A 15392-nucleotide genomic window follows, 5' to 3' on the forward strand; every position below is an offset into this window, starting at 1 on the left:
TTTCTCTATTCGCATTGTGGACACACACTCTGTTCACCCGTCACCCTTTCCCCACTGTTTGGCCAGTTCGAAAGTAGTTCAACTGCATACCCTCCTTCGCGGGGGAGGGGCTCATCGCATTAAAAAATAGGATTTTGTACCAAAAATCTAGAGTAAGAAATTAAACCGAAAAGGGGAATCAAAAAAGAAGAGCTTCGCGTCCTGTCAAGACAACAAAAGACACCCCACCCACTTCGCTTAGGAAAAGTCCCGCAAATTTGAATGAGAGCAAAATGTGTGACAGTTATATCAATTTCGACTGAGACGTCAATTGCAACTTCTGTAGCTAGATGCAGTTTAAGATTTAAAAAAAAAATGTAATTTACAGATATAAAGAGACACACTGTTTCAGCAATAAAAAAAGGAGCATATAGATAGAGGTAACTCCCCTCTAGTCTCAGTGTGTTACATGAATGTTACTTTGCAAAAACAAAAAACCTGCATTGCTCTTTTTGTCTGCACCTCAGCATTGTTAAGATAACATTTCAAACCATTGCATGTCCACTAAAAATGACAGTTATGCATTATATACAAGTCATGGCAAACTCAAGAGATGTTTTTTTTTGTCAAGCATGAATCAATCCACGAAAAAAATTAAAAGTGAGTGCAAAAGGCCCCTTCATACACTACATTTCAGAGGAGATAGATTAACAGTGTACTGAGCGGTGACCCTGTTAGTGCAAGCTTTCAGCTGACCAACATGGCTTAGTGTACCATGCCAGTGAACTAACTACCGGTGCCTGCACAGACCATTATAGTTGTTCCTCGTCAGAATATAACACACCCGTTGTGTTAAAAAAAGCACATTGGTGATCTGTGCTGTGAATGGCACACTATCCTTAATGTTAAAATATGTGTTGAAAAAAAAATTATTACATTGACAAGATGCATGTTGCACGTAACCATAGTGACAATGTAGGTCAATCATGCGGTAAACCTTGGTTTGTCTTTCGCATGAACCGTGATGCATACTTGAGAGAATGAAAGAGAACAAACTAAAACAAAAGCTGCTTCACTTCAGGAACCGTCTCAAATCGGTGGCCTCCTTGCATAACTCGTCTGATCGACGAGTGAAGTCAGACAGCCCCACAGTTTTACTCTGTGCGTGTCGTCTCAGTGCAACGTCCTGATATGAGTGAACGCCAAACGGATTTGTCCACAGTTTTACAATACGACAAACCCATCGGCCGTATATGGCTTTGCTGTGCTGATTATTTGGGAGCTTTTCAAATACGGACACTGACAGAGACATGTACTGTGTTGTGTAACACACACACACACACACACATACAAAATTACACAGATTCACAATTGCGAATTTGCTATGGCTGTGGAATATGCTTCGTATTAAACGATCACCAACCTAACTAAAACAATATATATTTTTTCCATTCTTAAGCGTCTTTCCTTTTTATAGATATTTCTTATAATTATTGTGAAAATATGCCCTTTGTGATGTGTTGAGCTTGACTTAAACTGAGCGACTGGCCAGTGATATAGCCATGCGTGGAAGACTAAAAGGGTAGAAGATGAGAGAGAGAGAGATGCTAACACAAACCTGAGATATGAACACCATTGATGTGGTGAGCTGTGACACATGCATACACACACACACGCACACGCACGCACCCACACATGCACATACAATCACACGTACACACCTAAACACACACATACAGACACACACAAGAGACAAACACACACACACACACACACACACACACTAAGAGACACAAAAAAATAGCACAAGTTCTCCAACAAAAGGTCATTCTTTCATTAAAAAAAATCATTTTGGCATATATTCATTTTCTTGCTTGGGACTGAATAGAGAGGATGTGAAAACATACAGTGGGTAAATAGAGAGACAGATACATACACATACGATTCTATTCTCTGACAAACCATGGATAAAGAAAAAGAATAATGTCATGAGCTACTTCTTGGTAATACCTGCAATCGCAATCCTCACATTGCGTTTTAATCTATCCTTTTAGCACTACCAGCTATATCCAACACTGTCTATGCCCAGTGAGCCTCCTGACCACTAGAGGGCTCTGTTGTACTTGGGCCAAAGCACATCGAGTCCTACTAATGGGACTGTGACACAGGCAGAGTATCCAGCCAGACGTGCGTCCCCGTCCTCAGAGCGACGGAGGCAGAGAGACAGAGAGAGAGAGAGGAGGGGCTGCAAGAGCACAGTGATGTGTGTGACCCCCGACCCCCGACCCTTGACCCTTCGCACGGATCCAACATTACCCCTTTCCCGGTGGCGCCGAGGCCACTTGGAGAGACAGAGCAGTTGTGGTGGGGGAAAATGATCAAGTCTGGAGGATAAGACCAGATCTCCTCCCCTCCGCGAACACACACACTCACACACACACACGCACGCACGCACACACACACACAGACACACACTCCTTAGCCCCCCCTTCCGAGTTCCTGTCTCTCACTCTTGGCCCAAAAAAGAAAAGAATCCAGACGGATCCGGTCTCACTTCTTCTTCCCCGTGCGCTTCTCGGGTTTCTCGCCCTTGTCGGAGCGCTCGGAGACCCGGTCGCCCCGGTCCGACTTCTCGCCCCCCCGCTCTGACTTCTCCGCCTCCGACTTCCTGGCATCGCGCCGCGTGCCCTCATCCGTGGAAGAGGTAGTAGGTTGGGGCTTGCCCCAATTGGCGATCTCGTCGTATTCGTTGATACTTTGGGTGATGCTCGAGACCCAGCCCTTCAGATCATCCTACGGCAGACAACGGCAGACTGTGAGAACCCTTGTACGTCGCTTTGGACAAAAGCGTCTGCTAAACGACTAAATGTAAATGTAAATGTAAATGTAAATGTAAATGTAGAACAAGAACCGGAGCCCGATGTGTGTGCTCTCCATAGCAGGGCCCCCGCACACTCATCACTCTACACCTTTCCAAACCAATACGGCAAAATATTGGCATGTTTTTTCAATATGCCGTTTTTGTTACCACAACGACACTTCTTGAGTCACGCGAGAAGAGTTTTTGTGTGTTGTGTGTTTAGGTTGTTCCTTTATCTTACCTCATCTCTCGCATGGAACAGGAACTCACTTCCATCTTTTGTTCTGAAACAGGAAAAAAAGGAAAAGGCCGATAAAGGTCATGACCCCCAGGGGTCCGTGGGAAGGACGCAACGACTCTGAAGTCAGAAAATACGTAAATACGTGACAAAATGACTCCTTAAAGGTCATAACTTGAAAACACACTTAATAATTTGTCACAAAACACTGTTCTTCACCCCCGAAGCAAGACCCTGTAAAGTCAAGCACTACGACACCAAAAGGCACAGACCAACCAATCACATATGGCCAGTCACCAAGATAAGCTCACAAACACCAAGGTCACATGAAACCCAGGGCCACCTCCTGGAAAACAGAAGAACAGCCCGTGCCTCCCTCTCTATGTCTGGGGCAGCCGTGAGGCCAGGCCAACGCTTACTTGAGCGTGAAAACGTTCTTCTTCTTCTTGTACCCGTTGGTCACGTCACAGGTGCAGCCACTGAGGCTAAGCAGAGGTTCGTTGTTGTAAGGTGTGGCGGTGTTCTTGGCGTCCTTGTAGAAGCCGATCTCGCCCTTGGACAGCACACAGTAGAGGTTGGCCCAAGACCTGCTGTGGTGAGAGGACAAACAGCGCCACCTTGAGCACGGACAGAGCACTGCAACGCCGCTAACTTCTACTCACCTCCCCGAGCTTCTGAGGAGCAGTGTTTGGAGGGAGGAGCTCGCGCGACCAAGACCGCTAAAGAGAACAGTTAAGACGTCGGCACTAGCCTGGGCCCTCTCTGGCTTACCTTTACAGACGACGAGAGGAGCGGCCAGCAACGGGTGGCAGAGAGGAGAGAGAAGAGAGACAAGATTTCGGTTAAAAGACAGTTTTGGATGACAGGACAAAAACAAACAAAAAATTAAAAATAAAAAACACAGTAGGACACAGTGGAGTGGACAGGCAAAACTTTGAAGTGCATCATACCTTCAAATGTGCATTGACATGTATATAAGAAATATACATCCAGTTAGTGTGCATGTGCAGGTGTGTGTATGTGTGTGTGTATGTATGTGTGTATTTGCAAGTGTGTGTGTGTGTGTGTGTGTGTGTATGTATGTGGGTGTGTATGTGTATATGTGCTAGTGTGTGTGTGTGTGTGTATGTATGTGTGTATGTGCGAGTGTGTGTGTGACTGTGTTTATGTGTGTGGGCGTGTATGTGTGTGTGTGTGTGTTTGTGTGTGTGTGTGTGTGTGTGTGTGTGCGTGTGTGCGTGTGTATGTATGTATGTGCAATTGTGTGTGTGTGTGTGTGTTTATGTGTGTGTGTGTGTGTGTGTGTGTGTGTGTGTGTGTTTATGTGTGTGTGTGTGTGTGTGTGTGTGTGTGTGGGTGTGTATGTATGTGAGTACTGTATGTCTGTGTGTGTGTGTGTGTGTGTGAGTAGCAGGTATAAGCTGGCTGGGCGCACTCAAGGTGTATCTGCAGCTGCGCTGTGACCTTCAGTCTCTCTTGCTCTGGACGCTGCCTCTCCCGCAAGGTGGACTGAAGGGGGAGGGGGGGGCGGGGAGGCTCTCGTTCACGGTGAAGCGATGTGTGCCCGGATAGTGGCGGCCTCTGAACCTAGATCTGGCCCAAATCTGCCGCAATTCCGGGGGCCAGATCGGGACCAGCTCCGGGCCAAAAGGGCAGCGGCTATCTGGGAAGGAACGGGCCGGCCGCTTGAAGTGGGGTACAGAACGCGGAGTGGCGACGGCATACCTCGGCTCACTCCAGGACAGCAGCAGCCGCCGCATCCCCCTGCCTCAGGGCCATCCACCAACCAGGCAGCTGATTGGCTAGCTGAGTGCAGCTTGCCCCATGCAGGTTTTTTGTTTTTGCAAGCGGTGAAATGGTAAGCTATTCTTGGGCAGTCATTGGATTAAAAAAATATTTTTATGAGGGATAAGTGATAGACTACTATGCCATTGAACTACATTTTGTTTGTATTGTTAAAAAAGTTTTGCTTATTACATTGAAATGCATTGGTTTGGACTCTAATTTAATCTCATAAATTTGGCACACTGAATGTTACTAGCTATAACAATACAGAATATGTCTGAAACTAAGAACTTGCTTGCTAACTGATATATTTCACATCGTGATGTACATTTTTCTGCAAGGTTTTAGGCCCACATCACAAAATTGTATAATGCTAGTGGGAATTAAAAGTGTGTTTAACAGTCCTTCACATGATAAATGGCATCAAAAGGAATTTAAGGTAGTTACCTACAAAAACATACCTCAGACAATGTTAAAAACCTGTCTAATATGCCTTTAAAGCCTAGATGTCTGTCGTGTTATACTTAAAGTTAAAAAGGTATTTTGAAATCCTGACATATTACCACTATTATTGGATTTACAAACCTGTGGCTACATTAGCTTGGCAAACTGCTACAGCTATTGAAGAATATCCATACTAAGGCTCATCTAACTGATCTCCAAACTGCCCAGATGCCCTCTCTGCTCCCACAGGCACTGCCCCCACATATGTTACTGCTGGCTGCCAGCTCTGAAGAGAAGCTAGAACATATGTTAGTGCCAATTTCAAGCCGATCTCAGCACCAATCAATCAGACATCGATTGGTTAGGTCTGGTGTTACTGGTTTGAAGCATGCCAGGGTCATGCCCAGAGGTCATGCCCAGGGGTCATGCCCAGAGGTCATGCCCAGGGGTCATGCCCAGGGGTCATGGCCAGAGGTCATGCCCATGGGTCATGCCCAGAGCATCCACTCCTATACATCCATCTCTCTGTGAAAGCAGCGTCACTTTGCTGCTCCTGTGACTGTGCAGACTCCGTAGAGACCTCCCCATGTTAGTTAAAAAGCCACAGCTCACTGATGAGCAAGGTCACATTTTTCAACAGAATGAAAAAAGAACAAGAACACCTACGCACCCAGTAGAAATGAGCAATGGCTTATTAACTAACATGATTATCGGAAAACAGCCCCCTGAAACATTTTTAGCTTACTTTTTTGATAATCTTCTTTTCCATGAAATTGTTTATTTTACCAAATCATGTCTATAGGTAAATATGTTGTGACTGTTGTGTCTATATGCAGCATTCTAGACTTGAAGGGATTAAGGTTCTCTGAATTGAACTGAACTGAATTCACCTTCACAATCTTGAATGCTATGACTACTATCACACGTAATTAAACACATCAACAGTGACAGAAATATATCTACAAATGGCTATTTTCTCAAGAAGATGACATGAAATAAATAAAAACATAAAAACACTACACTATCAAGAGACTACTGCGGAAACACAAAGTATACTGCAAAGCAGTCATTTTCACATGTTTCAGGGGCGAGTTTCCTTTCAAAGGTGACCAGTCTGTGAGGCTCAACAAAGTGCCCTGCTCTACCGACAGTGACAGTGACTTGGCACTTGGGCCCCACCTGTTTGCGGCCTTCTTCTGGCTCTCGATGTCCAGCTTGCGGAAGAGGAAGCCCTCGTACTGGGCCGTGTGTGAGGGCGTCTGGGGCACGGGCGGGCTGCTCTGGGCCGGGGCGGACCGGGACCGCCGCGGCTCTCCTCCGCTGGGCTCTTTGGGTCGGGGTCTCCTGCGTGGCTTGGGTCGGTCTCGGGCTCGCGGGCGCTCCGGTCGGGCGGCCTTCTCGGGCACGCCGTTGGGCAGAAGTGGGGCCTCACCTCGAGCCTGAGGAGAGAGGTGAGGTCAGGCTTACATGCAGGTATATTAATATACTGAAATGAAGGATGTGCAGTAGATTATATCTTCATTCTGTGTCAATGCCACCGCAATGTTAGTAATCAATCAGACAACAGAGGACCTATGGCATCTTGTAGTGTCATACGTTAATGTATATAATGTTAATAACTGCATTAATTCAACATATGGATGGATGCAGCAGATTATATCTAAATTCTGTGTCAATGCCACCGCAATGTTAGTAATCACTCAAGACAACAGGGGACCTATGGCAGCTTGTATTGTCATACGTTAATGTATATAATGTTAATAACTGCATTAATTCAACATATGGATGGGTATGGTGGGACAGAGACACATACCATAATGTCACAGGCTTCTCATAATGTTGACGAGAAATGTGTAAACAAGAGTGCTTTCAATCAAGTGCTTCCAACCAAAGCGTCTCTGTGCTCTGCAATGCGCTGTACAGTAACATTTGGAAAGTTGCTCGTTGCTCATTCACACAACCCCCTCTTGACATTACATTTTCACTGGTACAGTTGTGTCGAAAGCACTTACAGCTGCTGCCTCTCTCTCCTGAAGCTGCTCCACTATGTCAGCTAAGGTGGACCTCTTTTCCCTGTAAAGGTACAAACAATATGCTACATGAGGGGCATGTTGCATTTATTCATACCAAACGGGCCCATTTCAAATAGCATTAGCATGCCAAGCCGGTACTTCACTGTCAATGTACAGGTTCGTGCTGTAAAGACACCTTGACGTAAAGTTTTCCCAGCTACACAAGGACATACATGAAAAGGTGTTAGAATAGCAACACAAATGAAGAGGGACAGGAATGTTATGGCTGGAAAGGATGGGAGCCAAAATGAGAAGATGTTCAGAGCGCATAAGTTCAACACCAATGTAAGTGTAAAGTACTAGTTACGTTTACAGTAAGTTCAACACCAATCTAAGTGTAAAGTATTGTTTACGTTTACAGTAAGTTCAACACCAATCTAAGTGTAGAGTATTGTTTACGTTTACAGTAAGTTCAACACCAATCTAAGTGTAGAGTACTGGTTACGTTTACAGGCTCAGAAGTCGTTTTTTCCTACAGTGATTTGCAGCACAACAGAAACAGTCTTCTTAATATTCTAATATATTCTTAACAGCTTGTACTCTAAACTAAAACAAGTTTCTCAGCGTTGCTAGAATCAAGACAGCATCATATGCCAGTAAGAGTAGAGGCTTTGAGTGCTGAATCCTAGTAGCTACAGTAAGAGAATGATAGCAAGGACAGCAATCCCACCACACGATGTGCAAAAATAAAATATGAAAATTATTTATGGTAGCGCTGTCCTAATTATGATTTCATCAGCACTGTGCCTCTCTGTCTGTCTCTGCCACAGACACGCACAGCCTGCTCTGCTCTGAATGAACGCTCCACATCGCAGTGAGGACCGCCAGCTTGTGTGATATGTGATGAGCTGAAGCACATTATCTCTGAGTGACATGTATTATACCTTACACACCACAACAACAACAACAAACACACACACACAAGAGATAGATAGATGGATAGATAGATAGATAGATAGATAGATGGATACTTTATTAATCCCGAGGGAAATGTAGGTCATCCAGTAGCTTATACACAGACATACATACATAAATCACATACACATAGGGAGAACATGTTCACAAGGAGTGGGGTGTCCATTTTATCATTTTAAATAAACATACATTTTTTTAAACATACATATATATATATAAGTGCATACATACTGAGATACATAGATACAGTACATCGGACTGATACACTGCACGGTGTACTCACGTAGAGCGCTTGTCTGAGTGCTCCCTGTCGCTGGACTCCTGCCTCTCCAGTCGGTGTCTGTCTCTCCTCCGAGCCTCATGTCCCTGACCACTTCCTCCTCCTCCTCCTCCTCCACCTCCTCCTCCTCCTCCTCCTCCTCCTAGTCCCCCCTCCTGCTCGCTGGACGTCTGTCTCTCCAGCCTCCTCTCCCGCTCGGCCCGCTCCCTCCACAGCTCCTGCGGCAGCTCGTCCCGCCGCGCCTGCACCAGTTGCTCGTTGGACAGCTGCCGCTCCAGCCGGTGGTGGCCGTGGTGATGGGGCGGCTGGTGCAGCTCCGCCTGCAGCTCGGAGCGGCTGCTGCCGCCGCTGCCTCCTCCTCCTCCTCCGGCGCTGATCCGGAGCTCCCCGCTGCGGGCCTCGCTGTTGAGGCGCTCGCGACCCAGCGGCGGGTCCTGCAGCACCACCTCGGCCATGACGCCCACCTCTCCGCAGGGCCGCTCGTGGCTGTCGTGCTCGCGGTCCTGCCGCTGCCGCTCGCGGTCCAGCATGGGGCGGATCAACTCGCTGAAGTGCTCGATGCTGTCCTGGGGCTTCTGCGCCGCCAGCTTGCGCAGGATCCGCTCCGACCGCTGCTCGGGTCGCAGCCCGGCAAACTTCACTTCTGGTTCCGCTGCCGCCTCTGCCGGGGCCGTCACCAGGGTAACCGGCAGCGACGCAGCCACCGGGGCAGGAGTCATGCCCAGACCTGCCGCCACACCCACCAAGCCGCTGGTGCGGGCCTCGATGCTGCGCGTGTAGGCGGAGCCGTTGAGGACGGGCGTGTAGTTGGCCACGGTGGAGCCCAGGCGGCGCGCCACGGACGACGGCGAGGGCTGGGGTCTCTCGGAGCGCGCTTCCACCGCCTGCTGCTCGTAGATGGTGTGGCGCAGGCGGGCAGAAGTGGCGCTACGTGCCGGCGACACCTCCTGCGGCTCCAAGAACACCTTACGGCCCAGCAGCGGTGTGGGCGGGAGCTTGCTCTGCTCCGCCTTGATCTTCTCCACCTGAACCAATCAGAAAAGGAGCAGGGAAGGACATCTTAATAGTATGTTCATGACGCCAAAAAATAGCACTGCTTTTGTTCAGCAGTTTTAGATGTAGGTATCATACATTCTGTAATTGTAGCAGGTATAGTTAGATATTTTGGGCTGAAATTTAGGTTAAATATTTTTGCTTGTGATCGTAATAATGAAAAAAAAGAAAACACTAAAAGCCTTTAGTATGGCCGTGAGTTAGTGAAGGCATTCCGGTGTTGGTTGTGCTCGTGGTTTTAGTCATGATTTGTCATAGCCACCTGTGTGTTTTATCACTTCATTACCACGTCAGTCTTGTGTAATAGAATGAGTGTGCTGCTTCATGTGAAGTCTGTGTTATCTCTAAAGCATGCTAGGTGTGAACCACGCTCAGCACAGCTCCTCTTAATGTGTGCTTGTGTGAAGTGATGTGTTTGCCAATACATAGAGGTGTTAACATACTCTAAAGTGCATCAGAGTGTACATGTGTGTGTCTGTGTGTAGGTGTATACAAATGTGTGTATATACATACAACTGTGTGTGTGTATACATGCACGTCTCTGTGTGTGTGTGTGTGTGTGTGTGTGTGTGTGTGTGTGTGTGCGTGTGTGTGAGTATGTTTGTCACAGCCTTCAGCGCATTTCTTATAGTGCATCATATAATCTTTTGTCAAACAGAAAATTCAACTGCATATAGTGAATCGATAAATGAAGGAGAAAGGTGGATGAACTAGTATTCTGTTTTCTAAGGAAGTTTACAGTAGCAAGGCATAGACGTTCTAATACTTACTCTCTAGGTTAACTAAATACTGACACCTAGTGGTAAAAAGTAATAGCAGCATATTTTACAGAGGTGTTTAGAGCCAGTGGGACATTACTGGCATTTCGCAAACTTGAAAGGCCAGCCAAAGGAAATTAACCATAATTTTAAATACTATTCTATTTTAATTAAATTAAATTAAATTCAATTCAATTCAATTCAATTCAATTTTATTTATATAGCGCTTCACAGAGTCCAGGCTCTGAACCCCCTTAGAGCACAATAGTGACAGGGGTAAGGAAAAACTCCCTGTTAATGGAATACCCTGTTAATGTGAATTCCTCAAAATGTACACGTTTACTTGCTAGAAAATAACACTGGTTCGAGACGCCTCTCAAGTACCTGTGATCCTCCATACATACATCAGTAGTCAATGATAGCAGGCTAAGTATTAGGTAAGACTACAAAAGAGCTGCCAGCCAACAAAGGTATATTATCAAGCTCTGGGCTGGCAAATTGGTTTCGTGGGTGCGCTTACAGGTTTGGTGTCTATATTCTTTCATAGGGGCCAAAATGTCTAGCGGCGGCCCTGTATGTTTGTATGTATGTGTGTGTGTGTGTGTGTGAGAGCATCTGTGTGTGTGTGCGCATGTGCGTGTGTGTGTGTTAGCATGTGTGTATGTGTTTCTGAGTGTGTGTGTGTGTGTGTGTGTGTGTGAGAGACTCACGGTGGTAAGGCGTCTAAGGGAGCTGAACCTCTCCTCCCAGGTGGCGGCCGCCTTGCGGAAGGCCTCGTGTCGGCGAATCAGCTGCTCCACCTCGTCTACACTGGAGCCCAGCTCGCTGCTGCTGATTAGGGGCTCCTGAGCCGTCATCCAGGCCTCCGCCACCACTGCCTCCTGAGCAAACTGGTGCACCTCCAACACTGGGGAAGTAGGAGAGGAGAGAGAGAGAGGAGGGGAGGAGGGGCGGGGATGGTGAGGGCAGAGGAGGGAGGGGAGGTGAGGAGAGGAGAGAGGGGAGGGGAGAGGAGAGGGCAGAGGAGGAGAGGAGAGGAGAGGGGAGGGCAGAGGAGAAAGAAAGAGATGGTCGTGGAGAGGGGAGGGGAAGAAAGGAGAGGAGAGGAGGGGGAGAACAGAAGAGCAAGGGGAGAAGAGGAAAGGAGATGAGAGGAGAGGTTAGGAGGGAAGAACAGGAGAGGAATGGAGCGAAAAGATGTGTGAAGGAGGTGACACACATACATGTGAAGGAGATGACACACATACATGTGAAGGAGATGACACACACACATACATTGACAGTGATGACACACATACATTGACAGTGATGACACACATACATGTGAAGGAGATGACACACACACATGTGAAGGAGATGACACACACACATGTGAAGGAGATGACACACACACATACATTGACAGTGATGACACACATACATTGACAGTGATGACACACATACATGTGAAGGAGATGACACACATACACTGACAGTGATGACTGTTCTGTGGGTCAGTAAAATAAAATGGCTGAAGACTAGACAGCCAGGAAGCCCAACAGTGCTACTGCTGCTGCCACTATCGCCAGGGTTAGTACTTACTCTGCTGGAGGAACTCCCAATGTCTGTCCCACTTCTCAGACAGCTCCCTCTGTTTCAACAACACCCTCTCCAGCTTATCATTGATCTAAAGGACAGAGGACGGAGGACAGAGGACAGGGCATTATGTCCATCAGGTACAAAATCATTTTTAAATCCGTGGGAGGTTTTGCCATTGAGTATTCACTGAGCATTTAGGATGTACAATATTCTGGCATTTTTAACACTGTTTTACCAATACAGGCCAGTAGAGGGAGCATTATATGACAAATGTACACTTTTCTCCCTCTGCCATTGCAGAGGCTGTATTTTCATACAATATTGAACACTGAATATCTTCGGTACCACTGTGTTTTTGTCAAAACTAAACTGAGTCTGACTTTACAAGGAACCTAAGTGGAGAATGAATTTTTGGGATAGATTCTCAAGGGACTGTGAATAAAGAATTAAGGGAATTTTCCACTGACAACTGAAGTAAGTAAGTAAGCTAAGTCTTAATCCTGATTAGAGAACCATGTCAGTATGTCAACCAGTTGTCTGTCAGACAGTCAGTCAGAAAAAGGTTCCAGTCACTTTAAATGGCTTCCTCAACAGGGATAAAAACCGAACAACCCTCTTCTTTTTTCCCAAAGGATTTAAAACCCATCAAATGCACATCCATCAGCTCATCCACGGGCCGTCAAGACGTTTTTGGGGGAGTCACCTCTTCCGAGGCGGGGTTCCGCGCGGCCAGCAGGGTTTTGCCCATCTCTATGCACTGCATCACGCTCTTGTTGCGGGCCTCCACCTCACTCTTCAGGCTCTGGTGGTAGTTCATCAGGACCTCCACAGAGGACACATCCCTGAAAGGACCAGAGAGTCCAGACTCCATTACTTCTGTGAGGAAAGAGCTGACAAGCCGAGGGAGAAGAGCAAACACAAACACACACACACACACACGGAAGGGTTACACTCAAGGGGGGGGAGACCAGGGCCCTCGCCGGGCCCCCCCCCCCCCCCCCCCCAAAAAAAAACAATCGCACCATCGGCTGACACTCCTAAAACAAAATATTCTGTAGGGGTAAGGGGCGGGGATAGAGCTGTGAGACAGGACCTGGGGGCAAGGCCTCATGTCGGCTACTCGTGCTCATCTGCACCAGACACTGGAGGGAGCCGTGTGTGTGTGTGTGTGTGTGTGTGTGTGTGTGTGTGTGTGTGTGTGTGTGTGTGTGTGTCTGTAGTATGTGTGTGTGTGTGTGTGTGTGTGTGTGTGTGTGTGTGTGTGTGTGTGTGTGTGTGTGTGTGTGTGTGTGTAGTGTGTGTGTGTGTGTAGTGTGTGTGTGTGTGAGTGTGTGTGTGTGTGTGTGTGTGTGTGTGTAGTGTGTGTGTGTGTGTGTCAGTACATATCACAGAACATTCTGGAGACGTGGGGCTTGCCTAACCCTAAGCTGGTGTGCCATGTGGCCTCTAAACTGTGCCAAGTCCTGGGGCTTTTTCTATTGACTGTGCTCTGTTTGTGGGCCACTGACGTACTGGCCAACTCAAACCAGTAGCAAGCCCTCAGGGTTTACGGCCGTCTGTTTTCGAACGCTTAGATCCCATGTAGCCCCCGAAACATTAGCATACTGGAGGGGATTTCTCATCTCACCCAGCGTGTCGACAAATAGAGGAGATCAAAATTGTTCCTGATTCTCTCTCTCTGGGGCGTGAACAAAGAACCTTGTGTTGAAACGAGTGCATTCTATGGCCCTGTTCACAGGGTCACAGGATGGCGCTTTGATGCACAGTTATTAAATATCAGTAGCTCTGCAATGTTAAGTAAGTACATTCATGTTGCATTCGTGTCTTAAATTAAATGAAGGTAACTACAGCTAACTAAAGATAAACCATTCTTAAAGCTGTCTTTATTCTAAACCATGAGTAGGCTATACATTTCTTTTTATTTAATGAACTACAAAATGTAATGCAACACGTCTTACATTGTAGTCAGTGTGTATATGTCAAGACACTAGCACAAGATTTTTAGGCTCTAAAATGTTTGTTTTATCTGAAAACCGTGTTACGGTATAGCTAAGAGTGGTCCAGACCAACCTTACGAAAGTCTCTCCTACAGAAGGTATACTTAGCTAAGGACGTTCTGAGAAACACTTCGAAGGTAAAGCTTAGGGTATAATTTACGAATGACGTAGCATTGAGAAGGCTTTGGGAAACCTCCCCCTGATCAGTAACCAGTAACAGACTATAGCAACCAAGGTTACCAAGGTAACCAGGGTTAGCTGCAGACCACACCTAGCCAGGCGTGTAACAGAATATATCAGGCTTAATTAGCAATGTCAACAAATAGCAGCAAATGACCTACTTTACTTTACTTTACTTTACCTTGGTGTAACACTGGGGTTTATTTTCAATCTTCAGTCAATGCAGCTTTAACATGCTTTAACATGACTGCGTAACATTACACCAACTTTGAGTTATGACACTGGAGGTCACTGATATTGTGAAGTTACTCATATGTGTCATATGATATGTAACATTACTAATGCTAGATCAAAACCGTGATTTTGACACTCTGCGTTAACGTTTGACAGACTGTACTGGCCCATACACACACCTCAATAACAGGACAGTTGTGCAACAAAACACACACACACACACACACACACTCTCTCTCTCTCTCTTTTTCTCACGCCAACTCTGTTTTCTCACTCTGCTGGTTCCCCCCTCCTTCTCTCTCTCTCTCTCTCTCTCTCTCTCTTTCCCTCTTTCTCTCTCTCTCTCTCTCTCTAAGGAGCTGCTGTTGGCCACTGTGTGTGTGTCTACCTGGGCTTCTCCGCGGTCCCAATCTGGCTGATGATGCTCTCCATCCACGTGAGCTGGTCGCGCACCATGCTGAAGAAGCGCAGCTTGTCGGTCGCCGTGGTGATCTGCACACGGCACTCCTCGCACGAGACGAGCAGCTCCTTCCAGGCGTGCATGACCTCGTGCTCCCGCCTGGCAATGGCCTCTGCTTTCTCCCCCGCGTAGACTGTCCGCAGCTGGGCCGAACTCTCCTGCAGCTGCCTGACCTGCAGGGGCAATTAAAGGAACATAGAGAGAGGGAGAGAGAGAGGGAGAGAGAGGGGGAAAGAAAGAGAGGGGAAGGGAGGGAAGGGGGAGAGAGTTAGAGAGAGATAGAAAGAGAGAGAGTTTTACGACTGCTATGGACGCGTCCTGATGCAGGAGAGCTCGGCGAGAGTGCTGCTTGCTCGTGTGGAAAGCGCAGCACAGGGCTTTGGGAGTGCAGGATGGAGTCATGAAAAATAAATGAGCTTTCGTTGGACCTTTCTTCTGCTAACTCCTCCTCTGAACACTTGATCCAGATAGAAATTCTGCAACAACGCATTTTACACTAATCCACTTTGTTTCAACGCAAAGTGCACAAAAATGCCAAACACCAAGACTAATCTAAAGG

General features: G+C 47.0%; 1 protein-coding gene across 1 annotated transcript in view; it reads right to left on the reverse strand.

The window, feature by feature from the left end:
* Positions 1–2243: 2243 nt before the first annotated feature.
* Positions 2244–15392, reverse strand: part of LOC105909687 (spectrin beta chain, non-erythrocytic 4) — an 83949-nt gene continuing 70800 nt past the window's right edge. The window contains exons 30-39 of the mRNA XM_031573874.2: positions 14762–15006; positions 12666–12804; positions 11966–12050; positions 11095–11291; positions 8710–9598; positions 7319–7389; positions 6486–6745; positions 3497–3664; positions 3081–3123; positions 2244–2772 (exon numbers count right to left, since the gene is read on the reverse strand). Of these exons, the coding sequence (XP_031429734.1) occupies positions 2530–2772; positions 3081–3123; positions 3497–3664; positions 6486–6745; positions 7319–7389; positions 8710–9598; positions 11095–11291; positions 11966–12050; positions 12666–12804; positions 14762–15006 (2340 nt within the window). The 3' untranslated portion in view covers positions 2244–2529. The remainder of the gene's footprint in view (positions 2773–3080; positions 3124–3496; positions 3665–6485; positions 6746–7318; positions 7390–8709; positions 9599–11094; positions 11292–11965; positions 12051–12665; positions 12805–14761; positions 15007–15392) is intronic.

This window comes from Clupea harengus, chromosome 9 (assembly GCF_900700415.2).
Source record: "Clupea harengus chromosome 9, Ch_v2.0.2, whole genome shotgun sequence".
NCBI classification, from domain to species: Eukaryota; Metazoa; Chordata; class Actinopteri; order Clupeiformes; family Clupeidae; genus Clupea; species Clupea harengus.